The sequence below is a fragment of the Malaclemys terrapin genome, chromosome 7, assembly GCF_027887155.1.
Source record: "Malaclemys terrapin pileata isolate rMalTer1 chromosome 7, rMalTer1.hap1, whole genome shotgun sequence".
Lineage (NCBI taxonomy): Eukaryota > Metazoa > Chordata > Testudines > Emydidae > Malaclemys > Malaclemys terrapin.
The window spans coordinates 95,652,830-95,680,673 of record NC_071511.1 but is presented as its reverse complement, the minus strand read 5'-3'; the positions used below and the strand labels follow the sequence as shown (position 1 = coordinate 95,680,673).

Sequence of the window (27,844 nt, the reverse complement as noted above, 5' to 3'; positions counted from 1 at the left end):
AAACATTTTCTAAGTGTTGAAGGTTACCAGCCATGTGAAAAAAGCCCCTGAGGGCAGGGATCATCTTTTTTTGTTGTTGTGTGTGTGTGCAGTGCCTAGCACAATGGGGTCCTGGTCCATTCCTAGGACTCCCGGGTGCTACGATAATACAAACAACCACCACCTTGCACAACTGAAGCCTCCGTTGCATTGCATAGCATACCACACATCAAATCAGTTCTACACAAAGTCATATGTAAAATGAATGTCAGAACTCTCCCTTTTAAATAATTTCATGCAATTTATCTGCAAAGCTGACATGAAAACGGCATTAAAAACACAACTTAAGCTAACCAACCAAAGGCCGGGGACGAGTACTCATAGGACACACACACAAAAAAGTGTACATCTTTACCCTGAATCTCTTTAACAGTGCTGGTTCACTGAAGATATTGCAGAATGTCTCATTCTGTGACATCCAAAATACCATGAGCAGCACTGGAATTTAGTATATTATGATGCCCAATTCTGAAATACCTTCAATGGACCAGTAAGTACCAAGAGGATTTCACTGAAAAAGTCATTTAAAAGAGAGAGATTAATGGATAGGGCAAGTTAGACAAGAGAAACAGTTCAAGTTATTGCTCTTGGGATGCAGAATTCCCAGATGTCTTAAAATAAGCATCAGAGAACGCAAACCTATGTGAATACTTCCTAAAATATCCATTCAGTTAGTTGTAAACAAACATAAACCCAATGAATCTCTTGCAAAATATATATTTATGTAAACAAAAAATATTGCAATAATATACATCTCAAGCAATATTGAAGTCACCTGCCTTCAGACTTTTATACTTCCAGAAGTTACTTTTGTTACAGTTCAGTATGGTTCCTGTGAGAATGCAGCCTACTTAGTTAACCAATAGGTTCTGGTTAACTGCAAAACACTGCTATTACTTTGTGTGCATAAGCGATGGATCATACATTTTTATCTTTCCATAGCAGGACTTTATCTGAATTCCTGTAAAGATGACGGGCAACAATTTCTTTCTGCTATTCCCACACACACACCCCAATTAAGAAGTCAATTATACTGGGTTGTAATACTTATGATAGGGATGATTCCTTTAAGTGTTTAGCAAAATCCAAGGGTCGGTGAACAGCAGCATCATTGAGATGTGTCTGAATCAATTCCTTTAAATCTTCATTTAGAAATGAATCCCCTTGTAAAAATTTATCCTGGAAAGAATCAAAATGTTATATATTTTACATCATTTATACAACTATCTAAATATGGTCAACATATGGGTTTCCATTAGTGTCTCAAAGTAGTAGTGATAATTTTACTACTTTATTTTTCCTTCCCTAGACCACCTTCTGAAGGTGAGGACAGCAAATGTTCACTGATCCCTATTCACCTAGCAGGGAGAGCTTGTCAGTCTGAGCAGGGGAGATCAGAGAAAGCACTTACTTTCTAGACATGCTTTCTTCTTCTTTGTAACTAAGCTAAGGGTAGCTTGCCACATCAAACTATTTTCCTCTACATTTTTAATAACTCTCTTAAGAATACTACAGTGTGAAACACTGACTACCTCTCAAAAAAACTGTCCTCTAGCCTCTAAGGAGAGGCACAGAAGGCAAAAGGAGCCTACATATCCACTCATGGTTTCTGTCAAAGGGCCTGGACAGAAGTGCTCTGTCCCACTGAAGTATGTTGCAAAGGCCTACGGCAGGCAGACTCCAGAGGAGAAGCAAGTGGGCCAGGGTATGGCAAAACTGAGATACTGTCAGAGTTTGTTAGAGAAGCAATAAACAAGACCCCAAATTAAATTTAAGAGACCTAAGTCACTTTAACATAAAACAACGTAGCGTTACTGATTTTTTTTGTTAGCTATATTCAAAGGTATTACATGCTAGGTATTCTCACTCAAGTACTAGACATTTCTACTTCCATCTGCCAATCCCAGTGCTGCTCTGCCAGACATGCAGCTAATGTGATAATCCAGGGGAACAGGCAAGTTTACAAGCTATTTTCATAGGAGTCAGTTACTTATTTAATAAGGAAATTCTGTGCTGTCAGGACTTTGCTGACATTAGTAGATTATCAGTAGGAGACTCCATTGCAATTCATAGGTTACCACACTTTCAAAAGAGAAAGTGGGGATAAAGTCTCACTTTATAAAGGGAAGAGCACGCGTGTGACATGCAATAGGAGCTGTCAGTTGGAGAATGTTTCATAGTAAAGCTCTGTGACATGTTAACCTTTTTTTTCTCCCATAAAAGCTCTATGTTCCCCTCTTATATTTACACTTTTCAGTTACACACTGGCACTGATTATGCTGAATCAGGCCTCTGGGAACTTGGCCATCCTGCTGATTCCAGACTCTGAGACAAGAAAGGGCTTTTATACAAAGGCAATAGAAGCAAACTTGCACTGAGCACAAGACAGCGTGACAGCTCAGAAAAATAACAGACATTACATTCATATTATTACACATGCTCGTACTATGGGAGATGGAACTATTCATACAATTTCTCTTCTTTCACAGTCAACAGTCAACAATATCTCACACCAGTAAAGAGAACTTAGCTGGGAAAGCACTCTGGTCATAGAGTCAAAAACCCTTGGTGCTGAGCAGTGAGTTAGGAGTTCTAGTATCTATTTGGGTGTTTAAGAAAGGATGTTGAAAGAGACAGTACCTTTTTTCTAGGCGTAACAGATGCTACAGGAGGATTAAAAGTCATTCCTTTCATATTATATGTCTCAAAAAGTTCTGTGCCAGACCTAGAATACAAGATCAGTTTTACACAATTAAAAGAAACAGTATAAAGTATATGTCCATAAAACAAGTCTCACTTCAGTACTCTATGAACTCAAAGTAACCTGCTCCTCAAATCACTACTTCAGTCATGCAAGGGAAGAATAACCGGTAATACAGAATATCAACTGGAAAAATTATATGAATCAGAAATGTTGAGGTAGGACAAACAGACAAATTAAAAGCATGTAAAGAGGCTTTAAATTATTATATTGAGATTAACTACATAGCTGCGGCATGAACAAAGATGGAAATGAGGGAGATTAGAGTCCAGCTCACAGAGACAATTGCGGTGCATGCCTGACAAAGTTCCACACAGTCGTCTATCCTTACACTAATTTCCATCAGTACATACTCCAGAACCGTGCACCGCAATTGGTTTTCATTGAACTGTGACAGCCCAGCAACGCTACTCCTTATTAAGGTCCCTAGGCTGCTACTGAGCAACACAAAGTGCTTTTGCTCCTCTGAGGGCAGAGAATGCTGCATTTGCAGGACTTTTATCCTCTGCATGGCCAGGAAACAAGCCCTTAGAAAAAGCAGCCAGCTTCTGGTACTTATAAAAGAACCATCATACTTTCGTTCTTCAAAAAGTAATTTTCTTGCAGCATATGGAAAATTACTCACTGGGGAAACTTACAATACAGAACAAACAGCTTCTACTTTGCCAATGAACTATTTTTCAAAACATATGCATCGTATATCCCACCTTCGGCTCAGATCCGGTCTGAGAGCTTCTGAACCTTCAGCTGGAGCTCCAGCAATAAGGTGATCTGCAAATTTCTGCACTGTTGGATGATAGTGTCTCTGAAAGGAAGGAAGGGGATTGGTGAGGGATAGGATAGCATGTACTTATGTACTTCACCAATAATAATAATACTGTATTTATACACTGAATAGAAAACTTTCAGCAAACTTCTCTTCTGTTTCAGGATGAGACTAAGGATTAGCCAGTGTTCTGAGGGTTACACACGCTATGTTTACAACTCATAAAACCACTCAAATAGTTTGGATGCAGTGTCCATGACAGTTTCATTATAGTTAATCTTAACTCTTTTTCTTCCAGTAGATCGTTCTAGCCAGGGTTATAGACAAACATCTTCCATTATCTATTTGCAAAGATAGGCCTTAAATAATTTCTGGAATGAGAAGGCTGTATTAAAAGCATACTGATAAAACACAAGGGCTATAAAGGTTTCCATTAGGCTAATAGCTCCACTGAAACAATTTATCAAACAAACAGGTTAATGTTAAGATTTCCCTTCCTGCCATCTTTGTCCCTGCCTCAGATGGGTAGTTAATCTCACTATAATAATTTAAAGCCACTTCACTTGTTTTTAATTTGTCTAGTTGGTGGAGTTTTTAATTTGTCTAGTTGGTCTAACACTCAACTCCATATCATTTCTCTGTTTATCTGCAACACAATAACTTTGCAATGCCACATTCCAATCAATTTCAAAATTAACAGAAATGTTCTGGGCACTGGTGGGTACAAACCTATTGATTCTGATGCAAATTAGAAGACAGGAAAAGATTGAATCACAGGAAAATCAATACCACCAGACTGCCTGGTGCTGCAGGCAGAGGAATCTCTCTGCCACACCCCCTGCTGCTGCTTATACATATCAAAGGCAGCACATTAACCTGCTGTGCGAGGAGCTTGGATCCTACCAGAAAGAAGAAAGCCTTTCAGGGAGGATTTTGAGAGGAGTGCGGAGGAGAGAATCCAGGACTGCAAGGATGAGGTAGTGGGGGAGCAGAGACCCAGAGAGAACTGAGGGGTGGCAGGTGAAAAGTGGTGGAGATGAGGGAAGCAGGGATGAGAGGAAGGGGAGATATTGGGTGGATTGGCAGGGAAGCAGGGATCCATAGAGGGGGGAGCATAGAAGACAGGGAAAGGAAAGTGGCACTGGAGGAAGGGGAGAGGAAGGGACCATGTCATGGTGAATAAGTGGGGAATGAGGGTGTGCACAGAGCCCCTGCCGTGGTACAAGGGGAGTGGGATATGGAACACACACAGAGCCCATGGCCTGTGAAAGAGGTGTGGATGGGGGCACACAGAGCTCTTGTCATGAGGGAAAGGTTGGCGGGGAGTTGCAGGGAGGCCCTGAAACAGGGTGCCACACAGGGAGATTGTAGGGAAGAATGACGAAATGCAAGTAGACCTGGTGGGTGCAACGTGCTTGGCCTACACTAGCCACAAAGCATGAGACTCCCTAGCATAAATACACAGGGTGTACAGAGAACACAAGATTTCATCAGTCACCATCACAACAACCTACCTGGAAATACTGTTGTAACAAACTGAAAGTATTGTGCTAGCAGAAGTTAGACAAGGGTATGTCATTCATCTAGAGTCCACAGTCTAGAAATTACAGCATTGATCTGAGCTCTGTATTTAGTTAAGCATATAAACGTTTAGCAAGCTCCCCACAATTACCCAAATAGGAACTCACCCGTAGCGCATGTAATTCCCACAGAGCTGTGTTCTGAGCATTGCAACACTCTGGCTCATCCAGTTCTGGGAGATAAAGTCCACTACCTTGAGCCTCATTGTCTAGCAGGAGGTCTGTTTTTGGGAATGTCTATCACACCATCACACAGAAAAATTGATTATCTCACATAAAGAAGTTTAATGCATATAACATGGTAATACAAGTTCAAGAGTGTAATCAAATATTCAGCACTATTCAGACTCAGCAGTACTTAAGGAAATCCTGCTTTCATGTTTAAAATATGTCAAAATATTCTGTAGTAAAATAAAAAAATTTAAATACTACATAACAATTCATGGACTAGTAAATTCTGCAGCCCAGCGTCTCCCCCAATTCTGGGGGAGACACTGCTAGCAGAAAGGAGATAATCAAGTAAGAAATTTTCCATTCCAGCAAGTGACTAAGAACTTACTTGCATCAATATTCTGTTGGTTGCCAAGATCCCAACACTGGAATTTGGAAGGACATGGAGAGCAAGCGTGGAAAGTCGCTTTATGAAAGCCAGGGCTCGTTGCTGGGAAACCTGTTTCCTACGTTTGGTAAGCATTACATCCAGGCACTGAAGCACTATCACCATGTCATCATTCGTAGCACCTCAAAAAACAGAATATGTAAAAACTCATTTAAAGGCAACAAGAGACCTTCCACACGAGAAAGAAAATACTCTGTGAAGGATGTTGTTTAGAAATTAGAGCCCTAGATCTATTTATTCATTCTACTATTGATGTACTAAAGCATAAATAATAGTTCAACAAACAGTGGTTATTAACATGGTAGACAAAAACACGCATCTACTTTTATAAAACTATTCCTGCTCTGAGCAGACTCAATATATCTGTGCTTCTTTTAACAATACATTTATTCAAACAAGGATGTTTAAATTCACAAAGATTCTTTTGGTCCTAATTACACTGATCAGTCTATCAATTATTTATATTTATAAAAGTGTGCTCATCCAATATTTTGGATGCATATACAATAAAAACAATGTATAACATATAGTTAATTCATGAGCTCCTCCTATACAAGTTAATGAAACCCATTTTAACGAAATGAATCCTTATTTTAATAAGCATCTTTTCATAAAGTGTTAAAGCACATATTAAGAGCAATTAATGTTGAAAATATAAAACTTGCAAAAGATCAATAGAGATTTCAATTGCCTTTGCAAAGAATCAAGTAATATGGAGTCAAAAGACTTCTATGAGGACAGGCTAGATCGGGGATGGGCCACTGGAAGCCCAGGGGCAGCATCCGGACCGCCAGATCATTTTATTTGGCCCACCACAGCCCAGCTCAGGGCAAGCAATCCAGCAATGCCAGGGGCAGGAAAGGGTGGGAGGGCCCCGCCTGCATACATTCACATCATATGATGCTATAGCAAGAGCCAATAGACAGAAGCAGGAAGTCATGCCTAGCCCAAGCTCCACAGGACAGTAGCTGTTGCTATGGGATGAGTGCGAGGCAGATGTGCTCTCCAACCCCTCCCCATGGCGGTAGGGCGTGACATTCCCCCGGTCACACCCATTGGCCCACCAGAGGGTTTTAGTGGATTTTGTGGCCCTGTGCTACCTTAAAGTTACAAGTGCCTGGGTTAGATACTGATCCAAAGTCACTCACTAGACCCTAATGAAATCTGACACTATTTGAAATTGGTACTAAGTAATGCCATAATAGATATACTAACTTGAGAGAAGAACCAAGCAGTTAAAAGAAATTTGTTATCTGTTTCTGTAAAAGGATGGCAAAGGCATCTTAAAATTAGAATTTTTAAGAGTATCATACAAATAAAATCAACAGTCTATGCATTCAGATGTTAAAATAAGACACTGAAGTTACCTGCATGTAGCCTAAATAGTGTCCTGTAAAGGTGACTGTAGAACTTCGAAGGGTCAATGTTAAGAACATCACCTATTTAAAAAATAATCCCAAATAGGTTAGTGAAGCAAACCTACTTATCAGCTAAAATCAAATTATGAAGTTTATATTTTAGAGAACTTACCTTGGCCAGACAGAATATGAAAAGCAGTGAGAACGCAATGAAGGCTCTCCCGATAGCTTAGATCCTGGGAATACAAAAGAATAGCTGATACACAATAGATAAAGCTTTATTTTTAAAAAACATCTCAAGAAATTACCTCATTAGGAAAAAGCTCAACTTACCCCAGATGCAATGAGAGAATGTAGAACAACCAACAGGTCATCAAAAAATTCTACATTTATGAGATGAGCAAACCTAGAATCAAGGAGATTTTTATTTTTCTGTAACTACAGACAATTTTCTCTGCAAGCTCATTCAAAGCATTCTGTGACCTGCCAAAGACTACATTCTCTACTTCCATCAAATGCCCTCTTAAATCTACTCTATATTCGCACAGCTTGATAATGCAATCCCTAGAGGCATATCTCAACTTTTCATTAACGCTACTGCACAGAGCAAAGAATGACTTTCAATTTCTTTATTAACACACCAGAATAAATAATGCAGTCACCTAATGATTTAAAGGATATTTGTCATGTAAACCCCATACTGACAATTAGATACTACAATGAAAGACGTTAGAAATGCTCAAATATACAAACAGATGCATTTTGGTGTGCTTTATTTATCTATCCCTCATGCAGTTGAACTGCTCATACAAAAGATTCTTAAAATGTCTTTTTACTGACTCATATTTTTTCTAAAATACATAGAAAAAAATATTGACTCATAGCTCTTACTTTGCAAGACCTTCCAGTACCGCAGGCAAAAGAGGGGATTTCTGTACTTTCTTCAGTATTCTGAAGTAAGTTAAAAATACAATATTCAGAGTCTCTGTGTGCTGTGGCAAAAAGTACATAAAATCATATCAGTATGCAAAGAAAACAGGTATTGCTGATTCATTTAAACTGAACTCAAAGCTTTCTTTTTCCTCTTACTTTTTTGAATTTTGAACTCACTAGCTCCCAAAATCCTAATATTTACAAATATAGCTGTCCAAAAATTCCTATCACAGAGGATACAGACACACTATTGAGTCAGCAGGTGGATTTTAGATTCTGTAGTAAACTAAAATTAATGGCAATATTTCTAAATTTGACCAAGATAAATCATGCTTTATTTGACACAACATCTCATTCCAAGAAAGAATGGAGAAGACCTGCTTAAATATAAATAAAAGGAAATAAATGCCAACAAACTGATACTGAACAGATGCACATATTTAAATGGAAGCTATTTTAAACAGGCAGTGTCAGGCTACCAGTGTGCCTGTCATCCTGGGGTAAGGACTACTACACAATTGAAACTGAAAACTGACATCATAATAAACATTGATAGGGCTTCTAGCAGCAGAATTTTTCTGACACACATAAAGGAACCCTATTACAGATTCAAGTAATTCCAGTCTGCTGTAGACTGTAACCTAGTCAGTCAGTTACAAATTACAGGTATCCTTTTCCTTTCTTTGTGCTCCACCTGTGTTTTTATAATTTCAGTGTCCTCAACATAGCTAGGTCTGTTAGTTGCAAAAAAATGAACCCTCCCCAGCTCCTACCTCATGACATACAATACCCTTTCTGCCAGAGAAGAGGTCTTCCATGGCCCGTATCACTACCCTCTTAGTGCACGATCATTACCTACTGAGCTAATCTGACAAAGAAAAGACAACAAACTGGACCACAAAATAGACTTCAGACAACTAGTTTTAATTGCTTGCAAGAACACATGCAAAAGCAGAAAAAGAATTTCTCCAATTCCCTACCAGTTTCAGTTTTTTTTCTTTACTCTCTGAGGCTTCTGCTTCCAGGAGTTCTCGTTCCAGCTTCTCTTCTGCTTTCTTCCACTGAAAATATATTCATTTTAAAGACATTAAATATTCTGGCAAATTAAAAAATTCCACATCTCACTAAGCCTGGAGCCCCAGGGTCCACAGGTATCTGGAATAACCATGTTCAATGCTCTGCTGATCCTTTGTGAGTTCCGTGGTGGAATGAAGTTGTCTTAATGATGGCAGAAGGGCAACTAGAGGGAAACTCGTTTTCTAAACATCCCCTTCCCACCAACTAATAAACAGAACTGAGTCATTATTAGAAGTTTTGCTAATAATTATAATAAATACAGGGAAAAGGACAGAATTAGGAATTAATTAGGAATCAAAAATTCCTTGATGTGCCACAAAATGCTCTATACATAGTGCTAATGTAGCACATTTACCAGCGCCAAAGGATAACGAAGGTAACAGAGGAATCAATTTCAACTATACCTTTCTTTGCATCCTTGAAAGATTTTTCCTTTTCTCCTTACAGGACATGAACTTTTTCTTTGCAGTAATGTCTTCTGTGTCTTTTTTTACTTCTACTTCTTTAATTCGTAGATGAAGGAATATCTTTAGCACCTAAAATTGAGAAAGAAACCATAACATATTTAGTGCCTGAAGTTTAACAAAGTCATGTGCAGCAAATTTACAACAGCAGATTATCAACATCAGGAACTTCAAGATTGGGTGTGTCTGACTGAGCTTTTGCCATGTAATACTGGAGAATCTTCATACAGTTTTATATAGTTAATTAGAAAACATACACAATGCGTTTTCATAAAATATTAATTTACAGCAGTTTTCCTTTAAGTGACTGTGATTATAAACTCTGGCTCCTGCAACATATTTAGTCACCTTAACCTATTTTCTTGGTTTAAATCCAGTGACTAGAACCCATAACCTGAGCATGCCTTAATTTGTTAGTCAATCAGACTACACCCCTTGTAGGCACAACTGTAAACTATCCCCATGCAATGGAAAGATAGGAAGTAGAGTAAGAGTCCAATATGGCTTCATCAGAAGCTATTTAATTACCTGAAAATAAAAAAAGAAGCCTACAAAAAGAGGAAACATGAATAACCAAGGAGTACAAAAGAGCAGCACAAGCAGGAAGAGACCAAATCAGAAAAGCTCAGGCACAAAATTAGTTGCACCTAGCAAAAAGCAACAAGAGGAAGTTCTTTAAATGCATCAGGTTTGTCAATCAAACAGACTACACCCCTTGTATCCTTTTTAAGGGAAGTCAAGAAGCCCTAAACTTGTTCTATGCTCAGGAAAAGTGAAGAAATACTGGATGGCTTTGCTAAGTATAGTCTTTCGCTGTTTTTGCCATTGTCAAAAGAAAATTCAAAAAGTACAACAAAAAGAAACTTACCTCAGGTCTAACATCATAATTTCTGCTCTTTACAAGGCCAGAAATCACCTTAACGACACCCAGAGAAACAGAGCCCAGTTTGTCTTGTTTAAAGAGCTTCTTTACAGCTTCACAACACATTTCAGAAATCTGTAAAGTTAATTGAAATGTTTATTCTCAGAAAATGATATAAAATAGAGACAAGTTCATGTTAATAGTTACTCAACCAAGTTTCTATGTCAAAATTTACAATGGTGTGAATATCCACTTTCAATAAAAAAGTCATCAAGTACAGAGAGAAAGCCTGTAAAACAAAGTGTTGAAAAGAGAGGCATGCTACGGTTGCTTTGTAATTAACTTTCAAAAATCAGAAATATTTTTCATATAAGAGAACGCCTCTTAAAATCAAACAATTAGAAAGATACCCACCAATTTTGATGTGTCATTCATGAGAGGTACAATCAGGACAATGATGTTATTGTGGAAATTGAAGTGAGGCAGCACCACAAGAAGCTCACACAGACACTTGACTGCAATCTCTGCCAGACCTTTATATGCTTTTAACGAGATCACGTTACTTTTCTTCAGCTTCCTCTGCTTCCAGTCTGAATAAAATATTATTTTTGTTATTACTATGTAAAACTTAGCTACTGCATTATTTTTGAGTATTTTTCTGGCGGCTTTCCTGATGTTTTAGTAAAATAAATCTTAAGTACAGCTTTCTATGAAATAACAATCAGAAAATGTTAGGTGCAGAAAGCAATATTAATTCCAAGGATAAACACTTATCCTGCAAACACTTATACAGGCAAGTAACTTTGTGCACATAACTAGGCCCTTTCAGTTCAACGGGACTATGCATGTGTAATTGATGGCAGAATCAGGACCTTGTATCTAGGAATGTACTTAACTAAGAAATGAGGGAAATCCACACTATACCTTTAACTGTTTGTTCTAGATTTTCCAGGTAAAACTTGTACTGGCTCACAAGGCCTTCTTCAAACTCCCTTAGTTTCTGAGTTTCTTTTCTAACCTGTAAATATAATACAGATGAGTTATTTTTAAAGACCTAAGTATTTCAGTTAACTAATACTGCCAATATAAGATTTGGTGTTTTGTTTTGTTTTTTCTTGTTTTGGGGATTGGTTTTGTATTTTTTTTTTAATCCAATGAAGTTTAGTTTTTACCAAAGCTTTCCCAGGTATATATTAAAATTAACTTTTCTGTACAAGTCTTGGCGCTTTGAGATTTTTTTCTGCCCACTAGATCTATTTCACTAACAGGTATTTAAGTGGGATTTGGGAATAGGACTGCCTTTATGTAAAACAAGTTTAAAGCCAGAATCCTGAGTTGTGCCACCTCAATTGGTAAACACCTTCTAAACCAACATTTTACAAAAAATCCAGGAGAATAAGGTATTCTGCCTTTATTTAGCAGAGAATGAAACATACATGCAGAGATCTGATCCAATGTAAGGGCATCTACACAGGGACATCCAGGAAAATTAATCTGAATTAAGTAAAGTTGAATTTGAAGTGGATCAGTAAAACTGCATTAAACCCCATGTGAACACTCTTATTCAACATTAAAGTGGCTTAATTCGGTTTAGCTTAAATCACTTTCAAAATAAGTTAAAATAAATCAAATTAAGGCCATTTTAATCCTAAATCAAAAGCATCCACACAGGGATTTTAATGCAGTTTAACTAATTCATTTCAAATTCACACCTTTAGTTAATTCAGATTAACTTTCCTGTATGTCCCCATATATACAAGCCCTAAAACACAAATAATAGTATTCTTTATGATAGCATTTAATGGCTTTTCTTTTGGTTCAATTCCCTTGCCTGACACTAAGTACTGTTTCGTTTCTAGGTTACTGCTACTGAAAATTACCTATATATTACATACTCCTTAACGCAAAACCTTTTTGGTGACTCTGAATTTACAAGTGTTTAAAACTAAGTATAAAAAAAATAAATCTATCAAACATTTTACAAATGATACTTCGATTTTCTCTCATTTATTTTATTTCTTTCAATTTATCACCAACACTTTAAACTAAAGCTGTAAATGCTTATTGCTAATTAAATAAAACCGCCGTCTAGGAGGGAAGCCCCTACCAGCCCTGTCAACATTCCCTCCAGCCACCTCCCCCAGTGCCCCCGGATCACCCCCCCAGAGCACCCAGGGCCCTCCGTCCAAGTTTTAGTTAGGGGTATATAGTAAAAGTCATGGACACGTCACGGGCCATGAATTTCATGACTTTTACTAAAAATACCCGTGACTAAAACATAGACATACGTTAACACATAGGTCCCCAAACAAGGAGGGTGCAGGGCCGGGCCAGCCCCCATGAGAGGCGGGGGGTGGGGGGGGCCACCCACTCCTGCTCTGCCCTCCGCTCCGCTCCAGCTCTGGCTCCCGGCTGCGGCTCCTCTCCCTGGCTCCAGCCCCAGCCTCGGCCCCCAGTCATGGTTTCTGCTCCTGTCCCCAGCCCTGCCCCCAGCTGCAGCTCCGCTCCAAGCCCCAGATCCACCCCCAGATGCAGCTCCAACCTCAACCCTCTTACCCCTGTCTCCACCCCCCCCACCCGCCCCCTGGAGCTGGGGCCCTGCTCCCAGCCAGAGTGCAGACAGGGATAAGGGGGAGGCACAACCCTGAAAAGTTTGGGGACCACTGCATTAACAGGCGAAGAGCCTCTATGGGTATGTCTACGCTGTAATGTAAACCCAGGATTAGCAAGACTTGACTCAGCTAACCAGCGTTACGGAACCCTGGGCTTGAGCAGCTACATTGTATTTTAACCCAATGTTAAGACTTTCCTAGCCCATGCTCAAAGTAACCATATCTCAGAGTCCCTAGTGCCCTCCCCCTGATCTCCAAATGTGGCTGCTCTAGCCTAGGACCACTGTGCAAAAACTTTACTGCCTGCCCTGCACATTACAGGAAGTTTGAAGCAGCCTGCTTGGCAAAAGGCTTGATCAGTTTGTTCTCCATTGCAAACCCAAGAGGTTCTCAGATACTGCATTTGCTGATTGGTGATAGAAGAGAACAGGTTAACGATGACCTGAGTTGCTGCCACTCACAAAAGGGGCCTCCATTTTCAATAAAGTGGATTGCAGATTGTTGGGACAGAGAGGAATACAGAAGTTGTCCCATGGAATTGTGAGATGACTCCCTGGAAATCAGTCAAGCGGCGCTCTGTCCACAGTGTAAAGCAGGGGTAGGTAACCTTTCAGAAGTGGTGTGCCGAGTCTTCATTTATTCACTTTAATTTAAGGTTTCACGTGCCAGTAATACATGTTAACGTTTTTTAGAAGGTCTCTCTCTATAAGTCTGGGGTGTGTGTGGAGGTGCAGGGCAGAAGGCTGGGTGTTGGGGGAAGTGCAGGGCAGAAGGCTGGGTGTTGGGGGGACTCGAGGTCAGGGCAGAGGGGAATTTGGAGGTGCAGGGCAGAAGGCTGGGTGTTGGGAGGAGGTCAGGGCAGAGGGCTGGAGTGTGTGTGGAGATGCAGGGCAGCAGGCTGTGTGTTGGGGGCGACTCGAGGTCAGGGCAGAGGGCTGGGGGTGTGGAGGTGCAGGCCAGAAGGCTGGGTGTTGGGGGCGACTCGAGGTCAGGGCAGAGGGCTGGGGGTGTGGAGGGTGCAGGGCAGAAGGCTGGGTGTTGAGGGGAGGTCAGGGCAGAGGGCTGGGGTGCATGTGGGGGTGCAAGGCAGAAGGCTGGGTGTTGGGGGGAGGTCAGGGCAGAAGGCTGGGTGTTGGGGGCGACTCAAGGTCAGGGCAGAGGGCTAGGGGATGTGTGGGGTTCAGGGCAGAGAGATGGGTGTGTGTTGGGGTGGGGGGGGTGCAGGGCAGAAGGCTGGGGTGCTCGGATCGTGGGGGTGCTCCCAGCCCCCTGCACTGAGCGGCTCAGGGTAGGAGGCTGGGAGGGATATGCCCTGTTCCACCCCCTTCCCCCAGGCTCTGTCCCTACCTCTTTCTGCCTGCTCTACACTGCTCGGCTCTGCTCCGCTCCCCGTCCCCCTCGCAAGGGCCATCCAGGGAGAAGGACGGACTGGAATGCACCACACTGGGGGAAGAATGCACCACACGGGGGAGGCGGGAAGCTTGGCTGCCGCAGGACCAAGCCTCTGCCTCCTGCCCCCGCAGGGGAGAGCGGTGGGCGGGGAGGGCTGTGCGGGGCGGGGGGCTGGGACCTTCCCCCCCACCACTCTCCCCTGTGGACGCAGGAGGCAGAAGCTTGGTCCTGCGGCAGCCAAGCTTCCTCCCCCCCACCGCTTCTTCCCCCAGCGTGGCGCTTTCCGGCCACTCCGCCCCTCCTTCTCCTCCTCTCAGTGGGCAGGCAGCATGCCGCTCAAAATCGGCTCGCGTGCCGTAGGTTGCCGACCCCTGCTGTAAAGCAATAACACAAACTCGGACCCTCCAGCCCTGCAGGGTCCTAGGACCCTGGGTCCAAGCCCTGTGTTAGTTCAATTGAAGTATAGACACAAGGGGGTTAGGCTTGAGCTACAGCTCAAGCATGGGCTTATGCTGAAGTGTAAACATATCCCATAAGTACTTCATGTTAAAATAGGATTTGTTAAATTTGTTCAAAAACTAGATTTCTGTTAAACACCTGTTTTAGATCAGGAACAGCCTATTAAAAACAACAAACTCTATTTTATTGAAACCTGCAGTTTCACCTTGGTATGTTTTTCTGCTTCAGTCAGAGGCCGAATTTTGTAAGAAGGAGTAATATCTTTGAATAGTTCCATCAGAGAAACCATCACCAGCTTCCGAACAATCACAGCCACATTGGGGTCTTGTTCCATTAGCATGGCACGCAACTCTTTCAGCTTCTTTATCTGTTCAAGAAAACATGGTGCAGGATAAATAAAGGTTATATACAAAATAACACCAATTCATGGAGAGTCCAACTACTGGTGGGTATGGGTAATATCAAACACAGTCATGCAGATTTCCTTTGTCTGCAGAACAACTGCCAACAACCATGGCCCCCCTTTGCTGTCCTGTCTCTGCTGATTTTGGCTTTTCCATGGATGCATAACATGTTGCATACTTTGCCATTCCTTGATTACTTCAGATTTTTGTAATTAATTGATTTACTGTACCACACACACAAAAATTAACACTACTCACGCTGTTTTCTGGGTCAGACAGAATGGCAGCTGCTAAGGCTGCAATGTGTATCTTCTTCTCCTGCAGCTTCCTTCTCCTTTGAATTAGCAGTTCATCTGTAGTGAGCACCGGCTGGGGTTCTTCACTAGATTCTAATATAATAAAGTTTATTAGTTAACTCCAATTCTATTCATTTTATTTCAAATTGTTACTTAGCAGATACAATATCATAATGTTAAGTTCAGCAGTATAGGACTCAAAAGCAGCCCAAGAGGTTTTTCAGGGCCATGTGATAACTTATGCAGATTACAGGACCCACTTCACCTCTTCCAACCCAAAATAAACAAACCAAGGAATGATGTCAAACTTGGTAGGTTAGGTCTGGGGTTGAGATACAATTTTTCTGTTAAATTTCCAGTGAATTGGACAAGGGCATTTTGAGTACCTTAAGCAATTGAAGTGTTCGCAAGATTAAATAAATAAAAAAGGACGGTGATAAAACATAGCTGTACAGACTCTCATCAACCTGAGCTCTCAAGCACTGAACCAAAGACTAATTAATAAAATCAATTTTAAAAGTGATTATGATTTTAATTAACAACAACCAAATGGCTTGTTGGCGCCAATGAACTTAAAAAGGATGACAACAACTGGAGATCTGAACTTTCATTTAATTTTTTTTTTTTTTAAATTACCTCGAAGTGTAAACCCATCACTATGGTGGCTTCTCAATAGAAAAAGGAAACAGTTTCCACCAAAACTGAAGACAGGTTGTTTCTAAATTAAAGTTTTTAATAACAAAAAAGGTGTTCTCAACCGTAAAACTTCTAATGCTTTTTTTTGGGCTGAATTTTGTAACCTGAAAACCAAGAGTAGGAGACATTAAAAATTAAGATTATTCGAGCCAGCTATTTTAATAGGGGCAAAAGGGGTGGTGCCTCCCTGCTCCCCCTCACCCTAGCCCCACAAGCATACACCAGTGGACTTTTTAAGGTGCTCACTTCCAATGGATCCAAGGGCTTGCAAGGTGTGTGCGTGTGGGTGTGTATATGGAGGGGAGATATGTAGGCTGAGGAGAGTATAGAGCTTGTGGGACTGAGAGAAAGGGGTCATAAAGGGTATCAGCAGAGCAAGCTGGGTGATCTGATGGCAGAGAAGAAAGGAACAGAAGAGTGAACGAAAGTGGAGAAGGGGAACAGCAGAACAGGGTACATTCCACACATCCTTGTAAACATTAAGAGTCTCAGCATTACCCCCTCTCCCACTCAGCTCTGGCAAGGCTAAACAGGCCCAATCAGTATCTGTAGAACTTAAAATGTTGTTGCCCTCTGAACTCTTGCAACTTTAGTAGGCTCATTGGGAGCCCATCCTAATTTCCACAAGGCTTACCAGGGTAGCCAGGGTCCCTCACAACCACCCACTAGGAGATCCAATTAGACTCAGCAGCATAAAGCATAAATAGTGTCACCAACCTCCCAACTCCATTTAGGTTTTTAGGCAGCCAATGAGTCAATTTTAGGTAGTCAGGTAGCACCTAAGGCTTGCTGGGGGAACTGGGGGTGGTTTGGCCTGGCCCAGTCTTGCAGTATGGTGGGGGTTTGGGCCTCCTTCACCTGGGGCCCCCCCACACAAGCCTCCTATCACTTGAGTGGAGGTGTTGGAAGGCAACTTCAAAATGAATTTTCTAATGTTCATCAGGAGGCTGCTGCACTTAGGATTTCTATTACTGTGCATCTCCAAACACTGTGGGCCCCAGGAAATCCACAGGAAGAGAAGGAGGAATGCTTCCTGGTGTGCTGCCCCCTACAATCCTCCTACTCTACCTACTTCTCCCTAGGAAGGGATACCCTTAGAAGGTGTACAGGAAAGGGTATGTCTGCGCATCAAGTGGGGTATAATTCTCAGTTGAAGAAGGCATATTTGTGTTAGTTACTGAGCTGGCATGTTAAAAATAGAGTGCAGTTGTGGCAGCACGAGTGGCAGGAGGGGCTCAGTACCCGAGTACATGCCTGTCCAAGACACGATGTAAGTACTTGGAATGGCTAGCCTCTCCCACCGCCCTGGCTACACTCTATTTTTAGCATGCCAGCTCGATCCAAGCTAACATGGGTATGTCTCCTCAAGCCAGAAGTTATACTCCCAGGCTGATAGGCAGACACACTCTAAACTACAGGCAATGCAGAATTTTCAAAATGCCTTTAAAAACGTAAGATACCTCCAAAATGTATACATACAGTTTAGCAGTTGGTAAGACACAATACTCCCGCAGCTGAGTTTCTAACTCTTGTAAAAAGGAGCAGAGTGTATGTCTGCTTTGAATTGAAAGTGGTTTTCTCCATGTATACCGTAACATACAAACCCAATGCATAAACCAAATATTGGCAGTTTGACTGGAGAGAGAATTTGCAACAGAGTACTTTGATGTAAATTTATCACAACCTAATTCATACTACACCTCTATCTCGATATAACGCTGTCCTCGGGAGCCAAAAAAATCTTACCGCGTTATAGGTGAAACCGCGTTATCTCGAACTTGCTTTGATCCACCGGAGTTCGCAGCTCCGTCCCCTCTCCTCCTCCCGCCCCCAGAGCACTGCTTTATCGCATTATATCCAAATTCGTGTTATATCGGTCGTGTTATATCAGGGTAGAGGTGTATATCATTACAACCACTTTACTTGCATTTCCTGATGACTGTTTAATTTACTCAAATGTGTGTTTTGGCTTTTGCTGCCCTGACTAAAACTGGCCAAAAAACTCAGGATTTCTGGTTCGCAGGAAATTTTGCTATTTCGAAATCTGGTTTTGTTCTGATGTCAACAAATTGCCATTTTCCCAATCAGCTCTAGACACGACTAAGACAGAGTTAGGGCTGTGCTTATCATTTGAGTGAGACTCTATGGCTTACTGTGGAAGTGCAAACTGAATTCCAAGTTTTCTGGGTTTCTCACATTTGATTGTTCAAGCTAAAAAAAAATCTTGAAAGGTAATATATACTCAAAACACTGATACATGCTTCATTTTAAGATTTTTTTGTTTTGGAATAACCACCATGAATCAGGCAAGCCAGAGATTCCTGAACTAAGAATGAGGCTTCTTCCCTCACTGGTGAAAAAGGCATAACAGTTCCAAATGGCTTAGCCTAAGCATCAATTCTGGAGACATCAACATATCAAAATGATATTAAATGAAGTAATTCTGAAATCAGCAACAGAATTTTTTTCCTGCAAGTCCTGGAATTCTAGCAGGTGAGCATGAAGCAAGACAGGACTCATTGCCAAATTCTGAAAGTAAAATGACGCTTGACCGAATTGAGCTGTCTGTTCCAAAACCACGTAAGCAGAACACATTCTGTGGTAAATGACTTTATTAAACAGAAAAATCACTTTCAGTTGTCTAAGTGTAACAGGCTGTTTTATTACCTTCTACCACCTCCATTTCTTCTGTATCTTCCTCCTCTTCATTCTGTGCAACATTGATGACTGCAAGAACAGAATGTATATTACAAACCTAATACTAGACACTCAGGTTTAAAAAAATTAATAAAATACAATCTTGCTGGCTGCTGTTATGTTGAATCCAGCACCTGTTTCTTACCTGGCTTTTCCATTGTTTGTGGAATAATGCCACTTTTATCTTTGATAGGAAGCAGGTGAATAAGTTCTTTTTCTGGCTCAGTCTGCATGCACCTTGGCATTTTCTCATATCTGTCAATCACGCTTTCCTGTTTTCGTTTCTTAGCATGAACAGGTTCACTGTATAGTGCAAGACAGACTATTCAATTCATCAACAAATTAGATATTAACTGTAAATTCAAAGTATACTGTCAAAATTAACTTCCTACACCTAAAAAAAATTAAATAAAATAAAGTCATGCAGTACATCATGAACCAGAACATCTGAGTGAGTTTCAGTGTCAGTTTCAGTTGCCTCTCCAGTTATACACTGTTCTATGAATAAAAATGAACAAAAAATCCACCCTCCCATTCATCTCCAAAGTTTAGTAAACTTAGATATGAAATCATGGTGGCTTAGGCCTTGTCTTCACTTACCGGAGGGTCCGGCGGCACGCAATCGATGTTCTGGGATCGATTTATCGCGTCTGGTTAAGACGCGATAAATCGATCCCGGAAGTGCTCACAGTCGGCGCCGGTACTCCAGCTCGCCGAGAGGAGTACGCGGCATCGACTGGGGGAGACTTCCTGCCGCGTCTGGACCGCGGTAAGTTCGGACTAAGGTACTTCGAATTCAGCTACGTTATTAACGTAGCTGAATTTGCGTACCTTAGTCCGAAGTGGGGACTTAGTGGGGACCAGGCCTCAGTTAACCTAGTAAAAGAATGCACTATAAAACTCATAACCAAACACTTTACTTGAAAGTTACAAGTAAAAGTTAGTCATGTTATTTTGTGAATGTCAGCATTATTACACTAGCCCCTAAGCTGGTCTCTAAGGGTTGGTAATCGAAATCCATTTAAAAAAAACAAACAAAAACATTTAATTAAGTGGTGCAACCCCTTAGCATTGACAAGTTTTTATCTGTTTAGCTGCTGACAATCTAAACCAAAACAAACATTCTTAAGCCAATATAAATGGGTTCATACTGGGGGGGTTCCACATACAACTGCAAAAACTTATGTGTAAGTAAGTCTTAATAGAGGAATGAAATTCCCATTAGATGAACTGTGAAAACCTAATTAGTGTGGCTACTATCAGTCAAGATGCCTTGGGCCAAACGTAGTAGGCTGTGCAAAAGAGAGCAGTAGAAAGAGGCCTCACTGTCATAAGATCTGCCATAGCAAACAGACCAGTGTCCTAGTTTTAGTCTGATGTGCCATCTCCTTTTACAGGCTGTCATAACTTAGTTTGTTTTCATTAAGTTCAGACTCTTAACCTGTATATGTTTATATGTAACTACACAAATCTTTGTTTTGTAAATAATAGGTAACGATTATATGGTCCGGCAGGTGGACTAGGCATTGCAATGCCTAATTTTTAGGCACTGAGAAAATCAATGGAACAGCAGCAGGATCCACAAAGCCTGAGATGGTGGCCTAGGGAATGCATGGGAAGAAATAGGTGCCTGAGAATTCAAACCACAAAAGCCAGCAAGCTAGGCGGGGAGTTGCCTAAACTAACCAATGGGAGATGCCAGCGAGAGGGGTATGTCCTCAGCCCTGCCCCTCTCACAGTTAGGCACCTAAGTCAGGACTGCAGGGAGATGCCTATATGTGTTTGCAATGCACAGCGAGGAACCCCTCTTCTGAAGTCAGGCAGCTTAGGCACCTAAGCTGTTTCTTGTGGGAAGTGCCTAACTCCATGCCTAACAATCAGAGGAGGTGACGCCACTGTTACCTACCTTATAACTTTAGCCTAGTGGTTAGAGCACTCTCCTGGGATGTGGGACACCTGGATTCAACTACCTCCTCTGCTTGATGATAAGGAAGAATTTGAAAAGGAGTCTCCCACCTCTTTGGAGAGTGTTCTATCTCTCTATGGGATATTCTGATGTGGGGCTCCCTCACTCTCTCCTGTTGAAGCTGTTCCACTTTCAATAAATAATTTCATGAGAGCAGGGGGACTGGACCTTGCAACTCCCATCTCCCAGACTCTCTCACTCTTTTTCTCTGGCCCAAGTCCTTTAATTAATCATTGGGCTAAAAACTTATAAGGGAGGCACAACCACCTCCAGCTCTGTCCAGATTTTGAATGGGGCCTGATCCAGTAGATATGCTCAGAGCACTGAACTAAGCGCTGTAGTTAAAACAGGCACCATTCCCCCAGTTTATGGATCACACTGGTGCTTAGGCAAGAGATGGACACCGTAGCACCAAGAGTGGGGCGGCAAAAGACACGCCCAGAAGCAGAAATTAAAGCTCCTAGAGAACTTTTACAGCAAAACTTTAGGCACTGATGTAGGTGCCTACAGGGTTACATGGCAGCTGAGTGAGGATTTTGTGGGTTGTAGTGGAGTTTACAACTGGAACTTAGGTGCCTAAAGTCCCTCTGTGGATCTTGGCCATAGTGGCTACAATGCAGATGTTTCTGTGAACTTTTCACAATTGATAAGAATAAAAGGCAGAAGAATAGGGGATTTTTTTAAAATTGGAAAATGCTACATTGTGTGCTTTAGAAGACAATATGAAAGTAACAAAAATTTGCCACAGTAGCTAATTTTCAAATGTTTATCTCAACAATTTAAAAATGTCTTTTTAAAATGAAAAGAAACTAGGTCAAACTAAAAGATCTATAGTTTGCACAATTTCATTCAATAAATACACATGTTTAGAGTTTTCTATTTTAGCTGTTCTGTAACAAAGCTGGAAACCAAGCTGTGTTTTAAAAATAAAATTGTATCTTAGCTAACGACTTGTAGACCAGCTACAGCATTTTACATAGCATGACATAATGCAGGAGAGCTGTAACTCTGTACGTCAAAAATTATTGTTTAGTACGTTTCAGACACTGGTCTACATTACTGATTAATAGTTTATAAAACTTAACAAAATCATTTGAATTAGGGTTAGCATAAATAAGTGTTGGAAGCAGAAAGTTACTTCCTCCTTTTAAAAAGCCAAAATTAATTCCAAATCACTATTTTTTTAAAAAAAAGAAAGTCCTCTGAGCTGATACTTTCTATGTCAAGTGAAGCAATTTTTTTTTATAACCCATTAAACAGAAAAGTTTAGTTTATACTGGAAATTAGAACAAACTATTAACTTCACAGCTCCCATGGTCATGGCATTTCCTACCTGTTGCCAAAGGATATTGTTAAGAAATAAAGAAAAGACACTATAATTCTGCTCCTCTGTACGACTGAGAATCCTGCAGCGACTATATTTCAGGAAATGGAAAATTAGGCTATAATTCTATTTCTCTGGTGATATCACCTTCCAAAACTTTCACTCACCCATCTGCTCTCCCCCACACAGATGTTGCAGATACTTTTTTTCCCTCCCTTCATATCTGCATATGAAGTTTATTATCATTGCATTTAAGGCACGATATTTTTCAAACTATTCTGATAATTGGCTTAACACTGCAGGGAAAGTCTTTGTATCCAGTTCAATTGGGAACCAACCTGAATGTTCATAGGACAGTGGCTGCAAGTCCAGGGAAACATGTGACTAGTTTGGTTCCTTCTCCCTAGCTGCTACCACTGAGTGTAGGAACCAAAAAACATCTTGAGCTTTGGGGATTCCATCTACCTCACATTAGGGAGCTGAGACAGGAGTGAAAATTGTGCAGACAAGGTATCTTAGGAGAAAGTAATTTCCCAGCATTAGAGGGTTGCTACAGTAGTGTTGATGATTGTGTTAATAGAAAAATGTGTGACTAGAACAAGTAAAGTCTAAAATTGGAAGCATTATTAACCTCACTACAGTTTATGGACTGTAAGGGTACATGAGAATACTTACCTAGAAGAAAGGTCTCTTGTTACAAATGATGCTTTTTGAGCTAAATCTTCCATTAATTTCATGTCATCTTCATCCATCATATCCAGTGGAAGAGCTTCCTCTTCCTCCTCTTCCTCCTTTCTTTCAGCTGTATCAGAGGACAATGGACAGACTTGTGAGCCACTGCACTTGAAAATACTTGAAACTTGAAAATACACCTTTCCTGTATTTGTCAATCTTCTCAGCTCCACACTCCAACCCCAATCCTACAAACACACATGCTGAACTTTATTCCTGTGACTAGACCCATTCACAATAGGACTATTCCTACGAGTAAAGTCACTCACATTCATAAGTATTTGCAAAATCAGGGCCTTAAGTCTTCCTGGCTCCACAACCATTATCTAGATAATAAAAAAGGACCTCATCAATGTCAGTAGGCCAAATAAACTTGACTTTGAAGAATAGTCCCATCTAAAAGGATTTAGTTTGGGGCAGTCATGCCCAAATAATTCTTTCCTTCATATTTCTAGTGTTGGAAAGGTGTTTTTGTTCTCCTTTTAAAGAAAAAGAAGATAAAAACTAGTACATGTGCATTCTGCATCATACCACGTGCAAGCTCCATCATCAAGGAATCTATATGAACATTTTTGACATGCTTAATTGATATGTGGGCTTGTTCTAAAAAGACAGAATAGTTAGGAATTCAGGTTCAAAATAGCTTTTGAGTCTGAGTCTATAGGAATGTACAAACTTGACAGTTGGAAAAACAACAGGCTCAGGATCTAGTTTGGAACAGGAGACAAGAAAGTGAGCAGTGCAGTTACCAAATATAATACTGAACATAAATTGGTCCAGAGAATAATCTATGCAGGCACTCTTGAGGATAAAAGAAAATTCAGAGACGTCAGGAATAAAAAGAAGTGATTGTGTGAATACTAAGCGTAAGTTTGTCTTTACAATGGGAAACTCTGATGTCATACTTTTCCTGTAGTTCATTTTGTAAAGCACTGTATACTGTTTACTCTTGCATAAAAAATAATGTAAGCATTATTACAATTTTCTCACTACACTCCATGCATGTAACCCTTTGATGCAGTAGCAAAGAACTGACTGATAATAATCTACAAAAAGGAAAATCAAGACTCAAGCATCTGTACATATTCTCTAATGGCAGTATCAGAATAAAGAACAAATTTGTAACTACTGGGTTCAGTTCTGGTTTTACTAGATGTAAATTACAACGTCATGCTTACCTCTCATCCCTCGTCTATGCAAAATAGATCAGAACCGTTGCTAAATTCACTACCTGACACAAGCAAACACTCACCTGCATGTTTTTTCTTGAATTCCTCCAATGGAACAGATGTTCTGGATGTAACATCTTTGACAGCTTGCCTAAGTTTTCTTTGCTCTTTTCGATATTTCTTAGCAATGCTCTGCTGCTTAAACTGTTTATTCTTTAACTTGTTGTCAAGTTTTACTTTACTAGTTTTCAGCAACTTGCGAAAGCTTGGAACTCGTTTTTTATTTTTTCTCTGGAAACCAACAGAAAACTTCAGTTAACTGAAGATTCATGTTTATTTTTGTAAAAAAAGCACTAAATTTAAGTGAAAGATTTAAACCAGACATGCTAACACTCACTAACACCCATGCTGGATAACAAATTTCTTGTGAACAGATTTCTGTGTTTAGGTTTAAAGTATACCCAATTCCTAATTAGTGAAATTAATTGTATTAAGCAGAATAACCTGGAAACAAATGGGCCAAAGATTTTACAGAAACATTTCTGAACAATCCTAGTTCTATAAATATCCAGCACAGAAAGCAATGCAATTTAAATACAGTCCTATAGCACATATTTAGTCTCCCCTTGTTTAGGAAGCATTATTAGGAAAGTGGTGATGGGACAGCTCCAGCAACACTTGACAGTCAGACTACCTCTGCCCCCATTATTCTGGTTCCCAACATGGATACAGAAAAGTGATCATAATGAGATTTCTTTGATCTGTTCCTAGGATAAGCTGTACAGCAGGGGTCGGCAACCTTCAGCACGCTGCTCGCCAGGGTAAGCCCCCTGGGGGGACCAGGCCGGTTTGTTTACCTGCCATGTCCGCAGGTTCAGCCGATCGTGGCTCCTACTGGCCGCGGTTTGCCGCGCCAGGCCAATGGGGGCAGGAGGAAGAGGCGGCCAGCACATCCCTCGGCCTACGGTGCTTCTCGCAGCCTCCACTGGCCTGGGACGGCGAACCACAGCCAGTGGGAGCCGCGATTGGCTGAACCTGCGGACACAGCAGGTAAACAAACCGGCCCCGCCCTGGCGAGCCACGAGCCAAAGGTTGCCGATCCCTGCCGTACAGCATGTAGCACTAACGATGGAGACCTAGTTCATGACTAGGGCTCCCAAGTGCCATGGGAGTACAAATAATGTCCCTGTTAATTTTATTATCAGCTATCTTTGAAGCCAATTTCCATAAGATATCGCGGATCTGCTTCTGAGATATCTGTAGCAGTGATGAAGTGAACATTTCAAAAGGTGCCGGCCTTGCTCCCAAGGAGGTATAAGAAGGCAAAGGAGTAACTGGACAGCGCTGCCTCTTCACAAGGGCTTTCCACAGAATTCACAGTCCTCGTCTATCGCCTCACCCTTCCTCTCAGCACCGGGCCTGCGGTGCTGTGTGCGCGCCCCGGTGCTGCTGATGGGGACAAGGCGGCGCGGGGACAGGGAGCTTTGGCTGGCATCAGTCTCTCTGCGCTCCACTCCCGGGCCCGCCTTGGAGAGGCTGCGCGGGCCTCGGCGGCCCGGCCCCCCCCTTCACAGCGCCTTGTGCCCCCCGGCTCCGAGCTCCCCACAGCCACAGCCCCTCCGCCGGCTCTCCCCCACAGGGCCCCGCTTCCCCCACGACGCCGAGCCCTTACCCTAGCCCCACACCCCCTCACAGGACTCTCCCACCGCCAGCCGCCCTCCCCTGGCCCGACTCTCCACCCCAGGGCCCCGTGGCCCGGCCCGGCCCTGCCCCTCACAGCGCCGTGCCCCCCCATAGCACTTCTCACTGCCCCAGCCCCCCACTGCCCCGCAGACAGAGCCCGACCCAGGGCCCCTCACCGGCTTCATTGCGGCGGCTCTAGGGGTCCCGGACACACGTGGCCGCAGACCGCTGCGCAGGCCCGGAAGCGCGGGGCGGGGCTGAGCTGCCTCACAGCGGCCTCTGGCGGCTGAAAGCGAGCACGGAGCCCGGACGGCGACCGCTCAGGGTGGGTTTGGCCGCGCGCCACCTAGCCCTGGGCTGTGTGTGCCCCCGCCCCAGCTCGGCCTCGCCCCAGCCCTAGAGTCGCCCTGCTCCATTCCACCCCCGGTGGGGCTGCAGCAGCCTGCGTTAAAGGGCCCGGGGCCCCGCCTGCACCCCGACACGTGAAGCAACAGCTGCAGGAGTAGCCCTTGAAATACTAGTCCAGACACTGCGTGAGGTGCTGTTTTGCTGAACATGTGAAAACCACTCTCAGGCTTGTCTCTCCATGGACTTATTCCTGGTTAGCTGCATATGTGGAGACTACCTGGACGCAAGAGAGTTAATCAAGAACAACTCCATATAAAGACAAGTCATTGCTGGGTTCCAGGTGTCCGGTTTTTGACCAACCAGAAAAATATTTACTGGTGCTAGAGAACCTGCCACTCTCACCCAGGGATGCTGAAACAATTTGTATAGTGGGGGGTGCTAAAGCCATTGAACCAAAGTGTAAACCCTGTGTATAATAGAAACCATATCACACCAGCACCTATGCCCTCACCCTACTAAGTCATGCCCTAAACCAAAATGACAAGGTGAAACAGAAATCAACATCCCTAACCAGTAACTCTCTGACAAGATTTAAAAGCACCCACTTCTGTATAGTAGCTAGATCACCTACTTACACTCCTGTTAACACAGCATGAAACAAACTTCTTTTGAAAGCTGTTTCACATGAATTTGAAACAAGTCATAGTGGCCCAGTTGGGCAACTTTCAAAACTGGCTGAAGTTAGAATGATCTGTCCCCAACATAAAGCATCAATGAAACAGTTTAGCTAAGACTATTTCATTTGTTTTCCTACATGGGTTGTTTGGATGTCCCTGAAAAGGTTTGTTACATTTCTGTGAAATTGTGTTGTTCTAGTTTGTTTTGCACCAGCAACACTAGTTTTATGGAGTACCATTCTTTAGCCTCCATTAAGTCTGACTCTTCTACCCTCCACAATCCATATGCTTATTACCACAGCAACTAGGCTTCCTGTGAGGAAGGCCGAACCCTTTAGCTTCCCCAGACTGGTACAATATCATTCCCCATTACTGATGGCCTAGCTAATATAGGTTGGCACTTGGTACCATGTACATTGTTCCTCTAATTAAGAAGAGCTGAGAGAAAGCCAACAGGACTTGGCTCTTCCAAACAGTTGGATGAATGCCTTTGCTGTTCCTAAGACAGAAGTGAACTGACAACTAATACCCTAAAGTCCTAAGGTAAAGCAGCAAATACTGAAATCATTTATTATTCTATACACACGCCACCACACCACATCATGGGATTATTTGCATAACTGTCACAGGTATACTCACTGATATTTGGCAAATTAAGGACCAAGGTCTGGCAGAAGCAGAGATAGTTTCCAGCTCATATCCTTTTTGAAAATTAAGCTACAAATTGAGGGAACTAACAAATTGTAATGTAATACTTTACATGTTGATCACAAGAAGTCTGGACAGAATTTCAAGAGCTTATCGTCTGAATGCATGTTTAGGGACATGAGGTTTTGACATCAGTGAAGCAAGAGAAACAGTAGAGCATTTTGTCTATCAGCAACTTACAATTGGAGGCTGAGCACAGACTAACTCCCCACCCTCCTGTCT

General features: G+C 41.9%; 1 protein-coding gene across 1 annotated transcript; it reads right to left on the bottom strand.

Annotated features, from left to right (window-relative positions):
* Nucleotides 1-740: 740 nt before the first annotated feature.
* On the bottom strand, nucleotides 741-26,167 carry NOC3L (NOC3 like DNA replication regulator). Its single transcript, XM_054033538.1, has 21 exons — nucleotides 26,066-26,167; nucleotides 24,290-24,497; nucleotides 22,981-23,107; nucleotides 19,161-19,318; nucleotides 18,986-19,045; nucleotides 15,585-15,715; nucleotides 15,128-15,289; nucleotides 11,384-11,477; nucleotides 10,874-11,049; nucleotides 10,466-10,594; nucleotides 9,538-9,669; nucleotides 9,037-9,117; nucleotides 8,015-8,115; nucleotides 7,457-7,529; nucleotides 7,296-7,359; nucleotides 7,133-7,204; nucleotides 5,706-5,887; nucleotides 5,255-5,383; nucleotides 3,508-3,605; nucleotides 2,680-2,764; nucleotides 741-1,218 (listed from the first exon to the last, which is right to left on the bottom strand). Exons 1-21 carry the CDS (start codon nucleotides 26,072-26,074, stop codon nucleotides 1,087-1,089), a joined length of 2,403 nt encoding a protein of 800 aa, XP_053889513.1. The 5' UTR covers nucleotides 26,075-26,167; the 3' UTR covers nucleotides 741-1,086.
* Between the last annotated feature and the right edge of the window lie 1,677 nt (nucleotides 26,168-27,844).

What these genes read in the sequence shown, in the direction of transcription:
- NOC3L (XM_054033538.1), bottom strand. An exon ending in TGAATGACACATCAAAATTG is followed by an intron (nt 10,595 to 10,873) that starts GTGGGTATCTTT and finishes TTAACTTTACAG; the next exon opens with ATTTCTGAAATGTGTTGTGA. An exon ending in ACTATTTAGGCTACATGCAG is followed by an intron (nt 5,888 to 7,132) that starts GTAACTTCAGTG and finishes CTGTTTTTTGAG; the next exon opens with GTGCTACGAATGATGACATG.